The sequence below is a fragment of the Natrix helvetica genome (genome assembly GCF_964273705.1).
Source record: "Natrix helvetica genome assembly, chromosome: 1".
In the NCBI taxonomy this organism is placed as follows: domain Eukaryota; kingdom Metazoa; phylum Chordata; class Lepidosauria; order Squamata; family Natricidae; genus Natrix; species Natrix helvetica.
In genome coordinates, this window is record NC_138548.1 from 374,076,593 (window position 1) to 374,095,463 (window position 18,871).

The 18,871-nt window shown below is 45.3% G+C and overlaps 2 protein-coding genes and 1 long non-coding RNA gene across 11 annotated transcripts in view; 1 reads left to right on the top strand and 2 right to left on the bottom strand.

Annotated features, from left to right (window-relative positions):
* LOC309383778 (major histocompatibility complex class I-related gene protein-like) overlaps positions 1–18,871 on the top strand; it is a 140,309-nt gene that overhangs the window by 20,229 nt on the left and 101,209 nt on the right. The gene's annotated exons all lie outside the window — the stretch shown is intronic.
* Positions 218–18,871, bottom strand: part of LOC309383784 (major histocompatibility complex class I-related gene protein-like) — a 57,226-nt gene continuing 38,572 nt past the window's right edge. For 3 of the 7 annotated variants that reach the window (XM_081936676.1, XM_081936679.1, XM_081936677.1), the window contains exons 2-7: positions 5,730–5,975; positions 4,690–4,953; positions 3,798–4,082; positions 3,193–3,264; positions 2,186–2,280; positions 218–1,313 (exon numbers count right to left, since the gene is read on the bottom strand). In XM_081936676.1, coding sequence (XP_081792802.1) covers positions 1,011–1,313; positions 2,186–2,280; positions 3,193–3,264; positions 3,798–4,082; positions 4,690–4,953; positions 5,730–5,975 — 1,265 coding nt within the window. In that variant the 3' untranslated portion in view covers positions 218–1,010. Of the gene's footprint in view, positions 1,314–2,185; positions 2,281–3,192; positions 3,265–3,797; positions 4,083–4,689; positions 4,954–5,729; positions 5,976–9,672; positions 9,784–18,871 lie in introns of those variants that run through there. The other 4 variants (XM_081936675.1, XM_081936674.1, XM_081936680.1 and 1 more) reach the window with 3 other exon arrangements.
* Positions 13,320–17,513, bottom strand: LOC309383819. The gene is made up of 4 exons (XR_014173921.1): positions 17,499–17,513; positions 16,333–16,944; positions 15,646–15,958; positions 13,320–13,848 (listed from the first exon to the last, which is right to left on the bottom strand). It is a non-coding gene; the product is annotated as an uncharacterized lncRNA (long non-coding RNA).

Consider the following 18,871-nt stretch of genomic DNA (forward strand, 5'->3'; position numbering starts at 1 on the left):
CTTTCCCCAAGAAAATAGGGTTTGCTTTTAGTGGAGAAAAGAAAAGTAACAAAAGATTTCCCCCTCCCTGGCCTCTGTCCAAGGGTTCATTTGGGTCTGATGGGATTAGGCAAAAAGATGACCTGGATTTGACCTTTGTCATGTCCAAAAAAATGAGGGCGAGGGCCCTTATAATATTCCCCAGGTCTCACTCACACCTATGGCAAAATCCCACTGAATCCAAGGTTGCTCAGCTTGGCTGAGAGTTGCAAAGTTATCAGGGAAACCATGTTGGGGTTTAAAGTGGTTGACTTCCCCCCAAAAGAGGGCTTGCTTTTAGTGGAGAAAATAAAAATAACAAAAGGAGATTGCACCCTCCCTGGCCACTCTCAAAGGGTCAATTTGGTCCTGAAATGATCTGAGTTTGACCGTGTGCAAAAAGTGAGGGCAAAGGCCCTTGTAGTATTCCCCACATCACATCTCCTCACATCATACTGACATCTCCTGCAAAATTCCACTGAATTCGAGGTTGCATAGTTTGGCTGACAGTTGCAAAGACACCAGGGAAAGGGATAATTCCCCAAATACACACACACACACACACACACACACACACACACAAACACATACATAGAGACACAGACACACATGCAAAATCCAGGTATGATTCAGAAACCACACCCAAATCCAAGCCAAAGTGCAAGTCCAAAGTCTGAGAAGCAGGTCTGAAGTCCAAACGGAAGTGACATGAGGCACAGACTGGAAGTCATGTAAACAGCAGCCACAAAGTTACAGCACCTGCATGGCAGGAAAAAATGTGTGGTTGTTTCTAACACTGCACTGTCCAAATCTTGGACTAAGGAGGGGGTGTGCTGGTATTACTCCTTAGGAGGAAAGAGGCAATGGACCGACCTCCATTACCCCTCCTTCTGTTCAGTCCTACTAAACAGGTTCTTCTCATCCTTTCTGATCAGCAGCAGCTTCAATCCTTCTCCATCCTGGGCTTCTGGCTGGGTCTGTGAGCCCTCCAGCTAGAGCTGAGTCTCTCCCATTTCCTCTCCAGCCAGATGGTCATCCGCTTGTTCCTCTGAGGGCCCTTCTGAAGCTCCTGGGCTCACTGCTTCCTCCAGCCTCTCCATTCCTGGCTTCGGGGCATTAGCATCTTCCAGACATTCCTCTGATCCCTCCTCTGAAATCTCCAGAGCTGCTCCTTTCACCTTGTCTGAATAGGCATCTGGGGAAGCCATCAGATGTCTTTTCTCTCCTTTCCTTAGCTCTGTCTTCTGCCCACAGCAACCCTGTGTGGAAGGAAGCAACCAAAGCCCACAGCAACCCTGTGTGGAAGGAAGCAACCAAAGAAAAGTTTGCACTGCCCTTCCATACAAACAAGTCCTCCCTGAGAGAGAGATCTTCTAGGAAGGGGTCATCCCTTCTCTCCCCCAGTGTTTCCTTCCTCTTGTCTCTCTTATACCTCCAGCTCATGATCACCAAGAAGCCTTTATCCTAGAGGGCCTCCACCCATCTTTTTCTAGCTCACCCTCTCTTTCTCCTCCTCCAGTCCTTCCTGGACAGAAATCCCCCATTTTCCCAGGGTGCCCCACTTCCTGCTCCCAGCCCCTTTCCTGTCTCATTCTCCTTCCTTGGAGCTGGAGGGCCAGAGGAGATGAGCCTTGACTGATTTTTCCTTGCAGAGCAACCAGATCAGAGGGTCCCCAAGAGGAGGGGCTGAGCTCCAGAGGAGCCCCAGACAACCCACTGCCCCTCCATGGCTGCCTTGGGAAGGCTTTAAGGAGGAATTCCCCACCCAACAATCCTGAAGGTGTTGGCTCTCAGGTATTTACCAAGCCCCAGGTTTTGTCTAAAATCAGAAATGAGGAGATGATAAGCTGCCTGGGAAAGCCAAGGGAAATCATCAAAACAATTAAAAAGCAAAAGTTAGAATATTTCAGACATGTGATGCGACACCCAGAAAAATACGGCATCCTTCACTTAATCCTCCAGGGAAAGATTGAAGGCAAATGAGGTCCAGGCAGAAGAAGAACATCATGGCTTCAAAATTTAAGGGACCGGTTTGGACAAAACTTAACAGCACTTTTACGTGCGGCTGTTGATAAAAATAGGATCGCCAACGTCCGATGACAGATATGCTACAAGAAGAAGAAGAAGTTTTGTCTCCTAAACAGACTTCAGCAATAGTGAGGCTCACCTTTGATGTCCTTTTGGGTGGGAACATTGTCTGTGATTGAATCTCATCTTCAGTGCCATAAGTATGGAGTTTTTCCCTGTACTTCCGCTGGTAGCCTAATAGAGGGCAAAAAGAAAAGAAAGCTAATTTATTTCTAGGGCAGCAGCTCCTGCCTGCGATGAATTTAAGCTGAAGACCCCAAGGGGCCCAGGTGGTAAAACTGCCTGGATTATAACTCAGCCTCTTGATTTGCTTATCTATATATATAATATAAAAGCAAAATACCACTCACGCATCATCATGAAATCTCCACAACCATAAAGCCTATAAACTTGAAATTTGGCACGTATGTTCCTCTTGGCTTCTAGGTGCTTGCTAAGAAAGGATTTTTTTTTGAAGTGACCATCAGATCATTAGTATTTCTTATAGGATTACTAGCTGAAAACCTGTGCTCCGCTGCAAAATTATGTGGTCGGGCTTCACAAAACGACACTTACAGCTTGAAAATAAATGAGTAGTTACGAGCGTCCTCCCCCCTTCTCTCCCTCAGGCTTGCCTCACAGAAGCCTCAGCGATAATATTTTAGCCTCCAATCCCCTAATCATCCTGATTGCTCTTCTCTGCACTCTTTCTAGTGTCTCAATCTTTTTCATAGTGTGGTGACCAAAACTGGATGCAGTGCTCTAGGTGTGGTCTTACTAGAGCTTTATAGCGTGGTATTAGTACCCCACTTGATCTTGTTTGTATCCCTCTGTTAATTAGCTCATTGCACAATTGGCTCTTTTAGCTGCTGCTGCCCACCGCAGCTTCCTTCCAGGCAACAGGAAGGTGGAACATTCTGAGATTTACGGGAAGTAGAAAAATGGCTGCCTTGTTTCTTCTTCCTTTCTGACTCTCGTTCAAAATGTGGGGAAGGGTCTTGTGGGGATCCTGGCTGCAACTCTCAGGGAGACCCTCTCCCACCCACATGAGCTCAATCAGCACGGAAAGACACAGGATTGGAGGATCAATGGATGCATTTCACTTACAGATTATGAAGAGATTCACAGATATGAAGATTATGGTCATCACCATTCCCATCAAAATAAATAATGACATATCTAAAGAAAAAGAAACATGGTTCTGATTAGACAGATTCTGATTTCCCTGACATGGAGTTGCTAAGCAACAGAAGCATTTCCCAAACTGAACTGGCCTCCAGACAGTGTCTCCACCTGAGGGAAGCCTCCCTCTCCTCTGAGGCTGAAGAGGGAAGAGCAAATGGCCTTGAAAAGGCAAAGAAAGAACCACAACCAAGGCAGCAGTCAGATAAGGAGGGGATTTCAGCCTGGGCCAAGAAATCAGCTTAAGGATATGTGTCAAACAGGCCCTTCCCTGGTTCATCTGACGATAAATGGAGGGAGGCAGAAGCATTTTCAGATTGCCAGATTGTACCTGGCATTGGTTTCTTATTCTGGTCTCCCTTGTTGGGCTGACAAAGGGCCAACCTCCCCTGCTGAAAATGGCATTAATTGAACCATCCTACAATGGTGAATAATCTACTTCTACATTTATTTTTATTGATGTGTTTTATTTAATAAATTTATATGCCACCCATCTCACCACGAGGTGACAAATTGCAAAGGCCTCTCACCTGTTTCCTCCTTCCAGGCCAAGACCAGGGGCTTCTGCAAGCCCTCGTGCTCCAGGTGACACCGAAAACGGTCCCTCTCCTTGGGGTCGATCTCAATGCTGAGCTGGACATAATAGGTCCCATCTGAGTTGGGGGTCACATTCCTATGGAGGGTCTCGGACTTGCAGACTTCTCCGTCCCTCCTCCAGGTGGCCTGGATCTCCTTGGGGTAGAAGCCAAAGGCCTGGCAGTTGAGGACCTCCAGTCTGTCATTCACCACCTTGCGAGTCACCTTCCCCACTGGGGCTGTGCAGAAACAGCAACAACAGAATGCCTGGGATTTGTGGAGTTTATGTCAGGGCGATTGAATAAGTGGTAAGACCTCCTCTGGCCCTCCTCTCCCTCTGCTCCCTCTCCTCTCCTGAACCTCTGGGACATGGAACTCTTTAGATTCATTTTTGAAAGGGACACATAGAGTTAGGGGTAAAGTTCTCACTCTGACCAAAGTAATCGTAATGCTTGGGCTTTGATTCACTTTTGACATCCTAAATTGAATTTGTTCAAGATGTTCCAGATGGAAATTGGGAAGAGAATCAACTTTTGGTTCTGCCCCAAATGCAGGAAGCAAAAATTAGATTTCCTCATGAAAATGAAGCTGGATCTCAACTTTGCTATCTGGCTCCTTTGGTTTCCTTTTCTTTTTCTTGGAAGAACTTATTTTTTGAGGGGAGAGGTTTTGGAACTTCTTTTCCCTATTGTGGTAAATGCCCCTAGTTTGTTTTGGTAAATGCCCAGATCGCTTTCTGCCAGGCACATGAAGGATGGCTTGGCTGTGCAGGGCAGAAAAACAAGAGAAGAGGAAGAGGAAGGAGCCGAGAAAAAATACACAACCTGAGTGAATTTGGCCACTCACCTGTCTTCTTCCGGTAGGACAGGCATTTCTCTAGCCACTCAAGGCAATTATTCTCCAGGAAGAATTTGATTCTCTCAGACCTCGCTGGATCCTTCTCCCACTTCTCCTTGACCTTCTGGGCCTGGGGCTGAGCTGTCACCCATCCGAGGGTCTCCTTATCGAAGCTGATGAAGTCCCCCCCATTGTAGCCATAGTGCAAAAACCCTCCTTTGCTCCCGTCTTCCCTGAGCTCACAGCCCAAAGTCACCTGCCAGGTGTGAAGCCCTGAAATACACAAAGAGGGGTGAGAATAGTCCAGAGTTCCTCTCCCTAGAGACCCCCTCTGAAATGATTGAAGTGTTTCCTTCCCCCTTATCCCACCAGGGGAGGGAAAACGGATCTTGCCTCCCCTCTTTCTTTCAAGGGTGGGAGGTCTTTTCAGTGATCTGGGGCTACACTTGGTGTTCTTGATGTGGGGCTAGAAGACCATGAAGACCCTGAGAGAGAAGATCTTGGGGAAGGGAGGCGGTTTTCTTTCCTTTGCAGGAAAGGATCTCCCATCCTCATGCTCCTTCCAGTCATTGGTGGTCAAGGGTGGAAACAATATTGCTCCTTCTTGGGAAGGGGTGTCAATTACCAAAACGGATCTGGCAGTAGCCATTTTTCCATTTCTCAGTTGCCACACAGAAATGGCCGGGGGGCGGGAGAGGTTTGGAATGTCACTCTAACCCAGACCATGACACAAGTTCATCTCCAGAGGTGGAGAGGGAGAGGAGGAGACCAAGAAACTCTCCAATTAACATAATTGGACAATGTGACATGTGACACTTGGGGAGGGAATCATTTATTCTTTTAATTATACTGAAACCGTGGGGAACAATTAGAGTTGGTTTTGCTTTCCCTCGTGCCGATATGCTGTAGCCAACCCCCTAAGGTCCCAGCCTCCCAATTTCTGTTCTTTGCCTGCTTGCCTCTTTTGCCATTAACCAAAGTGACAAGAGGTGGGAAGGTGAGATTTGAGGGAGAATTTGGGACTTGAAAGCAGATTTGCTTTTGCTTACCTCCAATCTGGGGGTTGAGTTTTGATAACCACTCCAGGTCAGCTCTGAACACCATCTCAGGTACCACAAACATCTGCGCCTCCTCCTCCTCCATCCAGGGCACCAGAGGAACCAACTTCCCAGTGGAAAAGTTATATCGAGCGATGGGCTGGACATCCAGGAGGACCATGGAGCTGAACTGGGGCACCCTCTGGCTGGACTCTGACACCTCCAGGTAGGAATAGGACAGGGAGTGCCTGGAGGAGCCTGGAAGGGGAAGAGTGATACAATCAAGATGGTGGACAACCATTTAAATATGAGCCAACCGTGTGCAGCAGCTGCCAAAAAAGCCAACACAGTTCTAGGCTGCATCAACAGAGGGATAGAATCAAGATCACGTGAAGTGTTAATACCACTTTATAATGCCTTGGTAAGGCCACACATGGAATACTGCATTCAGTTCTGGTTGCCACAATGTAAAAAAGATGTTGAAACTCTAGAAAGAGTGCAGAGAAGAGCAACAAAGATGATTAGGGGACTGGAGACTAAAACATATGAAGAACGGTTGCAGGAACTGGGTATGTCTAGCTTAAGAGAAAGAAGGACTAGGGGAGACATGATAGCAGTGTTCCAATATCTCAGGGGTTGCCACAAAGAAGAGGGAATCAAACTATTCTCCCAGGCACCTGAGGGTAGAACAAGAAGCAATGAATGGCAACTAATCAAGGAGAGAAGCAACTTAGAACTGAGAAGAAATTTCCTGACAGAACAATAATCAGTGGAACAGCTTGCCTCCAGAGGTTGTGAATGCCCCAACACTGGAAGTCTTTAAGAAGATGTTGGATAGCCATTTGTCTGAAACAGTATAGGGTTTCCTGCCTAGGCAGGGGGTTGGACTAGAAGACCTCCAAGGTCCCTTCCAACTCTACTATTGTATTGTATAATTGCAAACATTTCTGGAACCTGCATTTTTGAATAATTGTCCTGGACAGCACAGCATTTCTCTTGCCAAGAAGATCTAGTCCAGGGCAGAGAGAGGGACAGGGAGGGAGGGAGGGAGGGAGAGGGGGGAGAGAGGGAGAGAGAAAGAGGGAGGGAGAGAGAAGGGAGAGAGGGGGGAGAGGGAGAGAGAAAGAGGGAGGGAGGGAAAGAGGGAGGGAGAGAGAGGAGAGAGGGGGAGAGAGAGACAAAGAGGGAGGGAGAGAGAAGGGAGAGAGGGGGGAAGAGAGGGAGAGAGAGAGAGAGGGAGGGAGGGAAAGAGGGAGGGAGAGGGAGGAGGGGGGAGAGAGGGAGAGAGAGACAAAGAGGGAGGGAGAGAGAAGGGAGAGAGGGGGAGAGGGAGAGAGAGAGAGAAAGAGGGAGGGAGGGAGAGAAAGAGGGAGAAAGAGAGGGAAGGAAGGAGAGAGAAAGAGAGAATAGAATAAGTCTTCGGTGCATGGGCTCTTAGTCAGTGGTGGGTTTGCTCGTGCACACTTCCGGAGGCTCATGTGCTCCCATGCATGCCCCGTGCTTCTGTGCATGCATAGAAGCGTCTGGGCGAGCCTTCCGCCTCCGCTACTACCTGTTAACCCAATCCAGGCAATGTTCCCTCTAATTTCTTTTCAGTGTGAGTGGAAAAGTAGTGTTTGAGCGGCACATTTTCATGCCTGAGCACTTGAATTTTTTTCACAGATGTCACCCAAGACAACAACGAAATCAGTGTTATTTGAAACTCAATGTTATGTTTATTCAAGGTACCCGCTTAATTAAAAGTGTTATATAATATCAGTATCACTTATAATACTGCAAGTCTGCAATATTAAAGTTTATAGTTTTTGCGGTAATGTATACTGTTATTCAGTGAAAGCCTGTCTCATCTTACAGTTTCTCATGTCTGTCTTTCTTTAACAACCATTCCGAGTACACTTTGTCACGCTGGTCGCAGAGGCTTTACACAATCGGTTCCAAATACTGCAGCATGGTAGATAGATCAGAGGTCTTCAAACTTGGCAACTTGAAGACATGTGGACTTCAACTCCCAGAATTCTCCAGCCAGCATAGTGGACAGGAGAAAGCAAGTAGATAGATCAGAGAATCTGAATTTGACCTTCCAGAGAATATAAACTAGAGGAAGAACATGTCAAAGAAACCATGGTCGCCTGGGCGAAAAATTTCGGTTACAATGTGGAATTGGCTAAGTGGGAAAAACTTTGGATACTTAATCAGAAATTAACATTGGCTACAGCGCATAAAGAAAACCTTTACAAGATGTTCTACAGATGGCATCTCCCGCCAGCACGGCTTTCTAAAATGTTCAAAAATCTGGCCCCAAATTGTTGGAAGTGTAAAAAAACACCAAGCAGTTTCTACCATATGTGGTGGACGTGCAATGAGGCAAAAAAAATTGGAAAATGATTCAATCATGGTTAGAACAAATGGTGGGAGAACAAATTATGTTTAAACCAGAAACTTTTCTCCTAGGCATAATACCGGAGGGGTTTAAGAAAGATACACTCTATCTAATTATACATATACTGACTGCAGCGCGCATAACCTATGCACAGCATTGGAAAAAAGAAAATACACCATCAGAGCTAGATATAATGAGAAAAGTGTTGGCCTGTGCAGAAGCAGATAGGCTCACTTTGGAACTTAAAAATAAAGGGGAATCAGAATATTTTGAGGTATGGAATAGATTTTATGACTGGTATAAGTCAAGATGACAAGACTGGAACAAATGTATATATTGTGATCGAACAGAAGGACAGACAATGTATTAAGTAGAATAACTGTTAATGGTTGAAACTAGATATACATAATGTGAATATATGATCACCCCGACTCCGCGCCATTGCATTGTTTTAAATGTAAAAACAATAAAAATATAAATAGATCAGAGGTCTTCAAACCTGTTAACTTGAAGACATGTGGGCTTCAACTCCCAGAATTCTTCACCCAGCATAGCTGGCAGGAGAATTCTGGGAGTTGAAGTCCAGAAGTCTTCAAGTTGCCAAGTTTGGGGACCCCTGAGATAGATGCACGCCTACTCGACCACAAATCTGAGGGAATCTTGCTTAAATGCTAGAAACAGATAACAGGACTGGGCAGAGCACATGATTCCCAGGCCGCAGCGCCACAGAGGATACTCTCGAGCAGTCGACGGAGCCAAAGAGGCGAAAATGAATGGGACTGGGCGATACCATTTGCTTCCCCAGGAGAGCGTACAAGAGACAAAGCTAGCCTCCTCCTCCTCCCCCCCCCGGCTTCCCAGGTCAAGTGGTTCCGTCCAGGTGTCAGGCCCGAAACCACTTTCAAAGCGGAGCTGAAACCAGGCAATCCGAGGTCGGGGGAGCACTGTTGTTGATTATTATTATTATTATCCCCCCCCTCAATTAACACCGTGCGTAGTTTCTCCCCCCTTTTCTCGAATGGCACCGGCTGTTTGCCCCAGGCAGAGCTTGCAGTGGGAATGAACCATTGTGCCCGGGGAGGAGGAAACGGATTAAGCCCACTTTTATTTCTTCTCCGAAAAGGGAAGGGATTGCTAATCAGTTAGAAGGCTTTAAAAAAAAGAGTGGAACGTAGGACACATATCAAGGATTATATGTGGTGGGGGTGGGGGGGTGGAGAGGTGTAATCCTCCACGTCTCCCCCCCCCCTTCTATGCATTGATCCACTACTGTCCAGGTTCTTTCTCCTCCCCCCTCCACCCAGGAGAAGGCCGGGAGTGGGTGCTTTCATGGGGAGGCAGGTCAAGCAGCAGTTTTTGATTTCGGAGATGGGTGGGGAAGGGGAGTTTGCCAAATGTTATGCTGTGACATTAGAAATCACTGCCATGCAGTTGGAAACTGCTGCGCGGTCTTTTCCTGCAGCTGAGAGGGAACATTGGGCAGAACACGTGTGTGTGTGTCCGTCGTCGTCCCCCCCCCGCCCCCGTCCCCCGCCTCGCTTTCAAGCCACATCGCAAATCCTTCCAAAAACTCACCGCGGTGGCCCCTCGGCATGAAGGATCCCAGGCCGGCCGAGAGGAACAATCGGAGCGCCAGTTGCATCAGCATCGCCTTCCCGGCTTGGCATCTATGGCCGACGGCGAGGATCTCCTCCCATCCCAAATGCCTCTGCCCTTCAAGGAGGAGTTTCGATCCTTTGCACCGGCCTCCGAGATTTGGCAATCGCAGTGCCGCTGCCACAGCCCCGCAACGCCCCAGCTCCTAAGTCGGCTGATGCGCCACTCTGGAAGCTCCTAGTTGCCCTCCACACGCAGAGAAACCCCCCCCCCCCAATTCTCCCCAGCCAAGCTCAGCATGCAAACGACCTGGTTACGCCTGGTGTGTGAACGCAGAATAACGGAGTTAACAGATTAACAGAGTTGGAAGGGACCTTATAGGTCATGTAATCCAACCCCAATCCCCCCCCCCTCAAGTAGGAGACCCTACACCATTTCTTACATAGGGCAACCCAATCCCTTCTGGAAAGCTTCCAGTGATGAAGCTCCTACAACTTCTGAAGGCAAACTGTTGCTCTGGTTGATTGTTCTCACTGTCAGAAACCTTCTCAAGCTCAAAACTTGAGAGAATGTCTATAAGCTGTTTTATAGATGGCATTTAGATCCTAAAAAGTTAGCTTGTATGTATCCGAATTTACAACCTAAATGCTGGAGATGTGACTGTGCTGACGCTACATATTATCATATATGGTGGACTTGTAAAAAAGTTAAAGCATTTTGGATAAAAATATGGTGAATTATTCAAAATATTCTTAAAAAGAGGAGAAAGTTCACTCTCCAGTTGTTTGTGTTAGGCATAATTACAGACTGTACAGTTATAGACACTAACTTGATTCTGAATCTGACAACGGCAGCAAGATTGCTGGTGGCGCAGTACTGGAAGAAGGAAGAACTGCCTACTATTCAAAAATGGACGTTAAAAGTAGTAAATTTAGCAGAGATGGCCAAAATCTCAGCATATCTGAAGGACCATTCAGATGAGAAATACAAGTTGGAATAGAGAAGATGGATTGACTATATTCAAAACAAATATCGGACTAAGAAATTTCAATTAGCTTATGAGTGAAGGAGCAAGGAATGTTCAATTTACCTAAAGGTAGCTTAATAAAAGGGGAGTTAAAGCACAAGAGGAGGCAAGATGTTAAAGTTAGTTAGCTTATGTTAGCGTATGATTGTTAAATGTTTATACCCTGTATTTTGCTCTGGAAGGTTGGGGGAGGATGGGTTGGAGGGGGGGAAGGGTTGGGGTGGAGGGAGGGAAGAGGAAGGGGAAATATTTGTAAAATCTATTAAAACTCTTTAATAAAAAAAAAACCTCCTCCTTATTTCCAGGTCAAATCTCTCGTTGATCATTATTCCTTGTCTGGTTTTCTGGGGCCTTGGAAAATAGCTTGACCCCCCTCCTCTCTGTGGCAGCCCCTCAAATATTGGAACACTGCTATCATGTCTTCCCCGGTTTTTCTCTATCCCTCTGTTAATGCAATTTAGGATTGCATTGGCTTTTTTGGCTGCTGCTGGCTCATATTTGGCTGGTTGTCCACTAAGACTCCCGTTGGAAGGGACCTTGGAGTTGGAACGTTCTTCAAAGATTGGCAGTGTGGACTTGTGTAGAGGCAAAAAAATAATATTGGACTAAAATACATATGTGGCTGGAAAAGACGATACAACAACACATTGACTTAAAACCTGAAATATTTTTTGTTGGGGATTTTACCAGAAAACTCTAGTAAAGAAAATGTATATTTGATTATCCATGTTATAAGAACAGCTAGGATCGTATTTGCACAAAACTGGAAAACGAAGAGATCCCTAGAGAGGAGAACGTGATTAGGAAAATACTAGAATGTGCTGCAGGTTTCAGAAATCCATCACAGCAGTTGGTGTCCAAAATGTCTGTTTGCCTTACGCAGAGTTTATTTGGCTTTTAGACAGTTTTAACAAGCAAAGCAAAAGCAGGGGTAGTAACAGCATCTTATTGGTGCATTTTCCTTGTCAATCTCTAAGTCCATCCCAGCCAGAGTTGAATCTCACATAATTCCCTGGTACTCTGCTAGGTGAGCTCATAGGTTAAAAGGTAAACAGCCACTGAGATCATGGCAGTTTACTGAGCATGTCTTTACGTAACCTTTCCTCTCTTTCCTACAATGTGCAGAAATGAACAGATTGACACTTGCTTTCAAAAAGAAAGAACCAATGGATTATTACCCAATTTGGGAATCGTTTTACTGATGGTTAGAGAACAGACATAAGAATTAATAGTGAAAGAAGTTGTGTAAAATATAGAAAATGTATTCAAAGTTAATAGAGTTAATAGAGTTAAATAAATCATGATGAGGATTGTTATAGTATCAGACATTGAAGGTATTGGAAATTAAGCTAAGAAAAGATTAAGTAATGAATATGATTGTAAATTTTAATTGTTGGCACAAAATATTTGTACCCAGATGATACATTGTTTAATGGAAAATGGCTTGCTCATATTAAAATAAAAACAATTATTAAAAAAAAGATTGGTAAAGTTTTTGGGACCAAGATGGGCTGCCTGTAGTTTAAGGTCAACCCTATCCGTGTGGCGTTCTTATCCAGTCCTACATCAGTATTTTCATGCAAATAAAAAATACTCAGGTATGGCTGCCCAACCTGAAAATATATAACTGGTTTTATAACTGATTTGGCATTGATGACCGAAGACCCCACTTTGCAGCCAGAGACTGAAAGTGAAGCCGTCAAGCAGTGCCAGAAGAACAGCAAACTCCACCTGAGTTCTGTGGAAGTTTTCCCATCCTACTGCACTCATCCTTGGCCAGGCAGTAACCCACTTGTCGGCAATTGGTTTGGGTTTGAGATCCCCCCCCAAACTCTGCTGCAGGCTGGTCACCAGCTGGATAGGTTGACCCCCCAGCCCTGGTGTTGGGCCATCTGCACTCCGGGGCCCAGAGCCCAGGTTGTGGGCTGACCCACATTTTGCTGTGTGGAAGGAGCAAGTATCTCCACTCCAGGGCACTATGGAGTCTCGACCTGCAAAGGTGAATGTTGGCTGGGCCAGAGTCCACCTGAGAGGCTCGGTGCTAAGGCAAGGGATCGCCCCACTTATGTTAAACTGTCTAAATTGATCTGGAAGGCCAGCCAGCGACTGACTGTGTGACAGTGGTGGGAACCCCCAATCTTTGGAGCGCAGCATTGGCGTCTGCTTTGGCAGTCTCCATTCGTGGGCTGAGGCTGATCTTGCACCCATCTGTGGCTCCAACAGCATCTCCTTAGAGGAGGTGACTCCTGTGGCTTCGCTTTGCAGGGTTAGGTCCGGCTCTTTGCGCCGGGCTCCCGGCTGACGTTCCCTCTCCGCGGCCTCTGCAGCTTCCACCATGGATTGGGAAGGAGAATAGATGGTCTTGTCATAGATTGCCGAGCTGTCATCTATGGCTCCCTCCGTGGACTTCTTCTCTTCCTCCATCTTCCCTGGGTCTTTCCATCACCCGGGTTTGGGTTGATGCTGGGGCTCAGAACCCTGGACAGCATCCTGAGCTTCGGGGTAGCTGGTGAGGTATTTTAAAGGAGATTTGGGTTATTAACGTCAGGGTTCCAAATAGCATCCAAAAGTAAATCAGAGTCTGGGGCAAAGGATTCTTCAAAGTTCTAATTTATTAAGAGAGCCATGTTGGCACATCTGGGAAAACCCAAATCAGAAAGCTTCCAGGTTTTCCCCACCCAGTTGAAAGTTCAAGATCCTGCCCCTACACCCACAAGTCCATCACATGGTCCAATCTCCCACTGCCACATTGGCAGCTTCCACCCATCCAGTTCCGGCCAGGTGTAGAGACAAAAGATGACCTTGGCTTTCTAGAAAGAATTTTGTTATGGCTACGTATCACCCAACTTTGTACAATCCCCCCTCCCATTTTCCCACAATAGAAAATACATAGTTGAATAACAGAAAGTGTGGAAGGCCTAAAGTCCAAACAGGAAAAGATGGCTTTCAGGCCTGACATTAGCAACATCAGAAAAAAATACACAATCACAGAGAATACACATATCAATTAAATTCATAAAATATCAAAAAGATTAAACCTTACCACACATTGTCAATGAAGGGGAGGCATGAGATTGTTTTCACTTTTCAAGAAAGACAAAGTATATTAAAACACAAAGGGCCATGACCTATGTTCCCTCTAAGGTGCGCGGCTGCGCACATGGCAAGTAAATACCGCGCAGTAGTTTTCCACTGCTGCACAGTGTCATTTGCCGGACACGGACTGCAGTCTCTGCACTCTGCAGAACAGCTGCGGAATCACGAACGAAACTCCCTCCAGCTAAACAGGAGTCTTGACAACATTTTTTTAAAAGTTTGAGTGGAATTGGTGCGATTTATTATGCGGCTGCATGTGGGTGGCATCTCCTGATTCTCCGCGCTTCGGACCTGTCAACAAAGCCTTTCCCCATCCTGTGCCGGGTACTCGCTTGTGTGCAAACCGGTGCCCCAAACGGGGATGGGTCCAGTTGTCTCCTCCCTGCCTTTCCTTCCCTTTTTATGTCCTGTCTCGACTCGGACGTGAGAGTGGGCACGCGCATGCTGTGGAGTCGCCGGTTTAGACGCTGAGGTTGCTACGTGCTTAGCTACGTGCGTATCTCCTCCTGGTTTTTTTCCTCTTACGTGCCTCCTTGGTGCAGCAGGCTAACGCCGGCCAAAGGAGTGGGGCGGACGACATGGCACAACTGGGTAAATTATAAACCACAGATTTTAATCCTATTTAATTTTTAATGGTATCAAATTTAGCTATAAAGTGGCCTTACCTACTTTCTCCCCCCTGGGCTGGCTAAATTCTGGCCTGGATTTCCTATTGTGCAATTTGTGTCATGGACTTAATCATTTTAAATTCCATTAAATGCCAGTACACATCCTTTCTGCCAAGAGATCAGAAAAAGCAATGCTCTAATCTTCTGATATTTAAATGATTTATAATGTTGTTTAGATATATAATTTGGATTACATTTGAAAGCTCTGCATTGATTAAATACTATGGAATACAATCCTACAGCAGTTCTTCTTTCTCTTTTGGTTTTAGAAAAGGAAAATTCCCTTTTTAGCCAGGCTTTTTGAATTAGTTTATGGTGATGTTAACGCCAGTTTTTAAGTAGATTTCAATTTTTTAAAAAATCTGTTAGCTGCTTTGAATGCCTTGGAGATGAAAAGATGGAGTACAAAACTGAAATAATAAAAAATTAGTACATTCATTTTGAAAAATAAATGCAATACTTGATTAATTTCATATCTTTATTCAAAATAGTTTTGGCAAGGGGGAGAGTTTCATGATAAATTATTTTATTACATTTATATTGCATTTATATATTATATTTATTACATTTATACTCCACATTATATATTTGTATTGTTATTTTAGTGTTTATTGTCAATTTTGATTGATATTATATTGATATATCAATACTGATTTTACTCATACTAAATAACAATGACTGCTATTATTTATCAGCATTAAATATTTACAGTTTTTAATATTGACTTAGTCATCTTTTAGAATAATAGGATTATATTTTAATAGGATAATTGGCAAAATCTAATTCAGGTGTGATGGGTTGCATTCCAAAGGAATGTGATTGGACAGGTTGCCTGCAAAATGCCAGGGCCCAGGCTGTTGGTGCCATGTCTCTCTCTAGCCAGTCTAACAATGTAAAAGCTGAGCAGAGAGGCTTCTTTTTTTCAATGTGAGCAGAAAAGTATGGTGTTTGAGCAGCCCATTTTCATGCCTGGCATTCATCGGGCTGAAACCTCGCTCGTAGTTGGCGATTGACACTTGGAATGTTGTGCAAATATCCAGCAGACGTGACAGCAGTTCAAACTGTTGCTCTCTTAGGTGCTCAGGCATGAAAATGTTCCGCTCAAACACTATACTTTTCTGCTCACACTGAAAAAAAATTAGAGGGAACATTGTCCATGACCCCAACTACAGTTACCAATACAAGGGAGTGTTCAGTTCCCGGGGGTGAGGTCAGTTCCTTCTGGGGTCCCAGACATGGGATCGGTCCCAACTATTTTGCCCAGAAGGCACCAATCCATACAAGTGCATATTTTGCAAAACAACAACAACAACACACACACATTTCAGAGTTATCAATGGCTCAGCAGGATTGCAAATATTTCTGGTAAATTTTGAAATCATCCTAGCTGAAAACTTTGGTTCATATCTTTTTCTTCTGGTGCCTGCTATCATCCCTAGGACCTATTAAATTAATAGATTAATGGGCTATATTTCTGGATTGTCAGGGGAAGATATTTCACCCTGAACTAAATGAGGCTTAGACCGTGGCTTTTCCAAACAGGCATATCTTCGATAAGCGAAAAATAAAATAAAATCCCGGAAACATGTTCTAATTAAAAAGCAAACTTTAATACAAAAATAATAAAATAGAAAATAAAACAAATCTATCTAATTGTTACATTTTGGCAAGAAGCAGTTTGTCTCCCAGCTTCCTGGCAGACGAACAAAGATCAAAAGGAAAGAAGTCTCTGGAATGTGCGATGAGTATGCACAATAAATCATTGCTGATAAAGGCTTATGACCTGCGCAGTAATTCATCAGTAATTATTCAGTTCAGTTCGGCTAGCAAACCAATTAACGCAGTGACATGGATTTTCACAGATATATAAATATTAACAAAATATGTATATAAATAGTACATCTCAAAATTATAAACAAAAAAGAAAAAATAACCACACATCATCCCACTTGGACCTTCAGTGTTTTTGGAAAACAAGCAGGTCACATGTTTCCCCTGGAAGGTTAAAAGGGGAGGGGCTGCTGGACCTTCAGGGGTAAGTCTTCCATGGGGCAGGGGCTGTAACAGAAAAGTCACACTTCCGAGGACCTACAAGGGGCCAAAGCTTAAGGGAAGACACCTGGACTGTGCCCACCTTATCTCCACTGGAGGGATCATGGGCCCCTCAAGTAAGGAGGGCTGCCCTACTTTGTCTCTGCATGGATGGGATGGGAGACCACCAGGAACAATCAGAATGGGAGGCTGACCTGGGAAGCAGTTCCAGCACTTAGAAAGAAGTGCAACTCACATCCTGCCCTTCTGTTAAGGAAATATTGTTGGGGTTGAGAGTGATTGCCTTCCCCCCAAAAAAGAGGGTTTGCTTTTAGTGGAGAAAAGAAAAGTAACAAAAGGAGATTTCCCCTTCCCCGGCCACTCTCAAAGGGTTCATTTGGGTCTGATGGGATTAGGCAAAAAGATGACCTTTACTTTACTTTACTTTTATTTGCACTTATAGACCGCCCTCTCTCCCAAAAGGGACTCGGGGCGGTGTACAGTCCATACAAAAAATACATCACATGAATAATTAAATAATTAAATAATTAAATAGTTAAATTGTTAATAGATAAATAAATATGGAGGAGGTTAAAAAGAACTGTGCAACTAAGTAAAGTATCTAAAATAAGTTTTAAAAAACCCCTAAAAAATATCCCATAAATTTAATTTTAAAAACAGTTCCCCTAAAATACCAGTTAAAAAATCTATCTGCCAGGAGGTAGAAGTTATGAATGTGCCAGGCCAGCTAATCGGAACAGGTGAGTCTTCAATTTTTGCCGGAAGGAGCGGAAGTCAGTGGTGGTTCTAATGTCGGGGGGGGGGAGGTCATTCCAGAGGGTTGGGCCCATCACAGAGAAGGCCCTACTCCTTGGCGTCGCCCGTTGGCATTGCCTAGTGGACGGCACCAGGAGAAGTCCCTCCCTGTGAGAGCGGATTGGCCGCAGGGCTGTGTGTGGCAGGATGCGATCCCGCAAGTAGACCTGAATTTGACCTTTGTCATGTCCAAAAAAATGAGGGCGAAGGCTCTTATAATATTCCCCAGGTCCCACTCACCACTCACACCTATGGCAAAATCCCACTGAATCCAAGGTTGCTCAGCTTGGTTGAGAGTTGCAAAGTTACCAGGGAAAGGGATGAATCCCCAAATACACACAGACACACACACAGAGACACAGACACAAACACACAAACAAACAGCAAAATCCAGGTATGATTCAGAATCCACACCCAAATCCAAGCTAGGGTACAAGTCTGAGAAATAGGTCTGAAATCCAAATGGATGTCCCATGAAGTACAGATTGGAAGTGAAATGTACATTAATCATGGAGTTAAAAGGAAATGTGTGATTATTTCTAACATTGAATTTTTGAAATGTTGGACTAAGTAGGCTGGTATGTGCTGGTATTACTCACTAGGAGGAAAGAGGCTCCTTGCACTAGGGTAGCCTCACCAACTTCCATTCTACGGTGGTGGAGGAGGCAATTTCTCCTCACCCTTCTTCATCCACTGCAGCTGCAATCCTTCTCCATCCTGGGCTTCTGTCTGGGTCTGTGAGCCCTCCAGCTGCAGCTGCGTCTCTCCCCTTTCCTCTCCAGCCAGGTGCTCATCCACTTGTTCCTCTGAGGTTCCTGGGCTCACTTCTTCCTCCAGCCCCTCCATTCCTGGCTTTGGGGCATCAGCATCTTTCAAACGTTCCTCCAGTCCTCACAAATCTCCAGAGCTGGCCTTTCCTTGTTGTCTGAATAGGCATCTGGGGAAGCCTTCAGAGATGTTTTCTCTCCTTCTCTTAGCTCTGTTTTCTCCCCACAGCAACCCTGTAGGGAAGGAAGCAACGGAAGAGGAGAAGTTTTGCATTGCCGCTCCATATAAACAGGTCCTCCCTGAGAGAAGGGGTTATCCCTTCTCCCACCAGTGCTTCCTTCCTCTTTTCTCTCTTATACCTCCAGCTCATGATCACCAAGAAGCCTTTATCCTAGAGGGCCTCTCCCCATCTTTTTCCAGTCTACCCTCTCTTTCTCCCCCTCCAGTCCTTCCTGGACAGAAATCCCCCATTTTCCCAGGGTGCCCCACTTCCTGCTCCCAGCCCCTTTCCTGTCTCACTCTCCTCTCTTGGAGCTGGAGGGCCAGAGGAGCTGAGCTTTGACTGATTTTCCCTTGTAGAGCAACCAGATCAGAGGGTCCCCAAGAGGAGGGGCTGAGACCGAGAGGAGCCTCAGACAACCCACCACCCCTCCATGGCTGCCTTGGGAAGACTTTGAGGATGGATCCCCCACCCCAATTATCCTGAAGGTGTTGGCTCTCGGGTATTTAACAGGCTTTCTTCTAAAATCAGAAATGACGAGGTGAAAAGCTG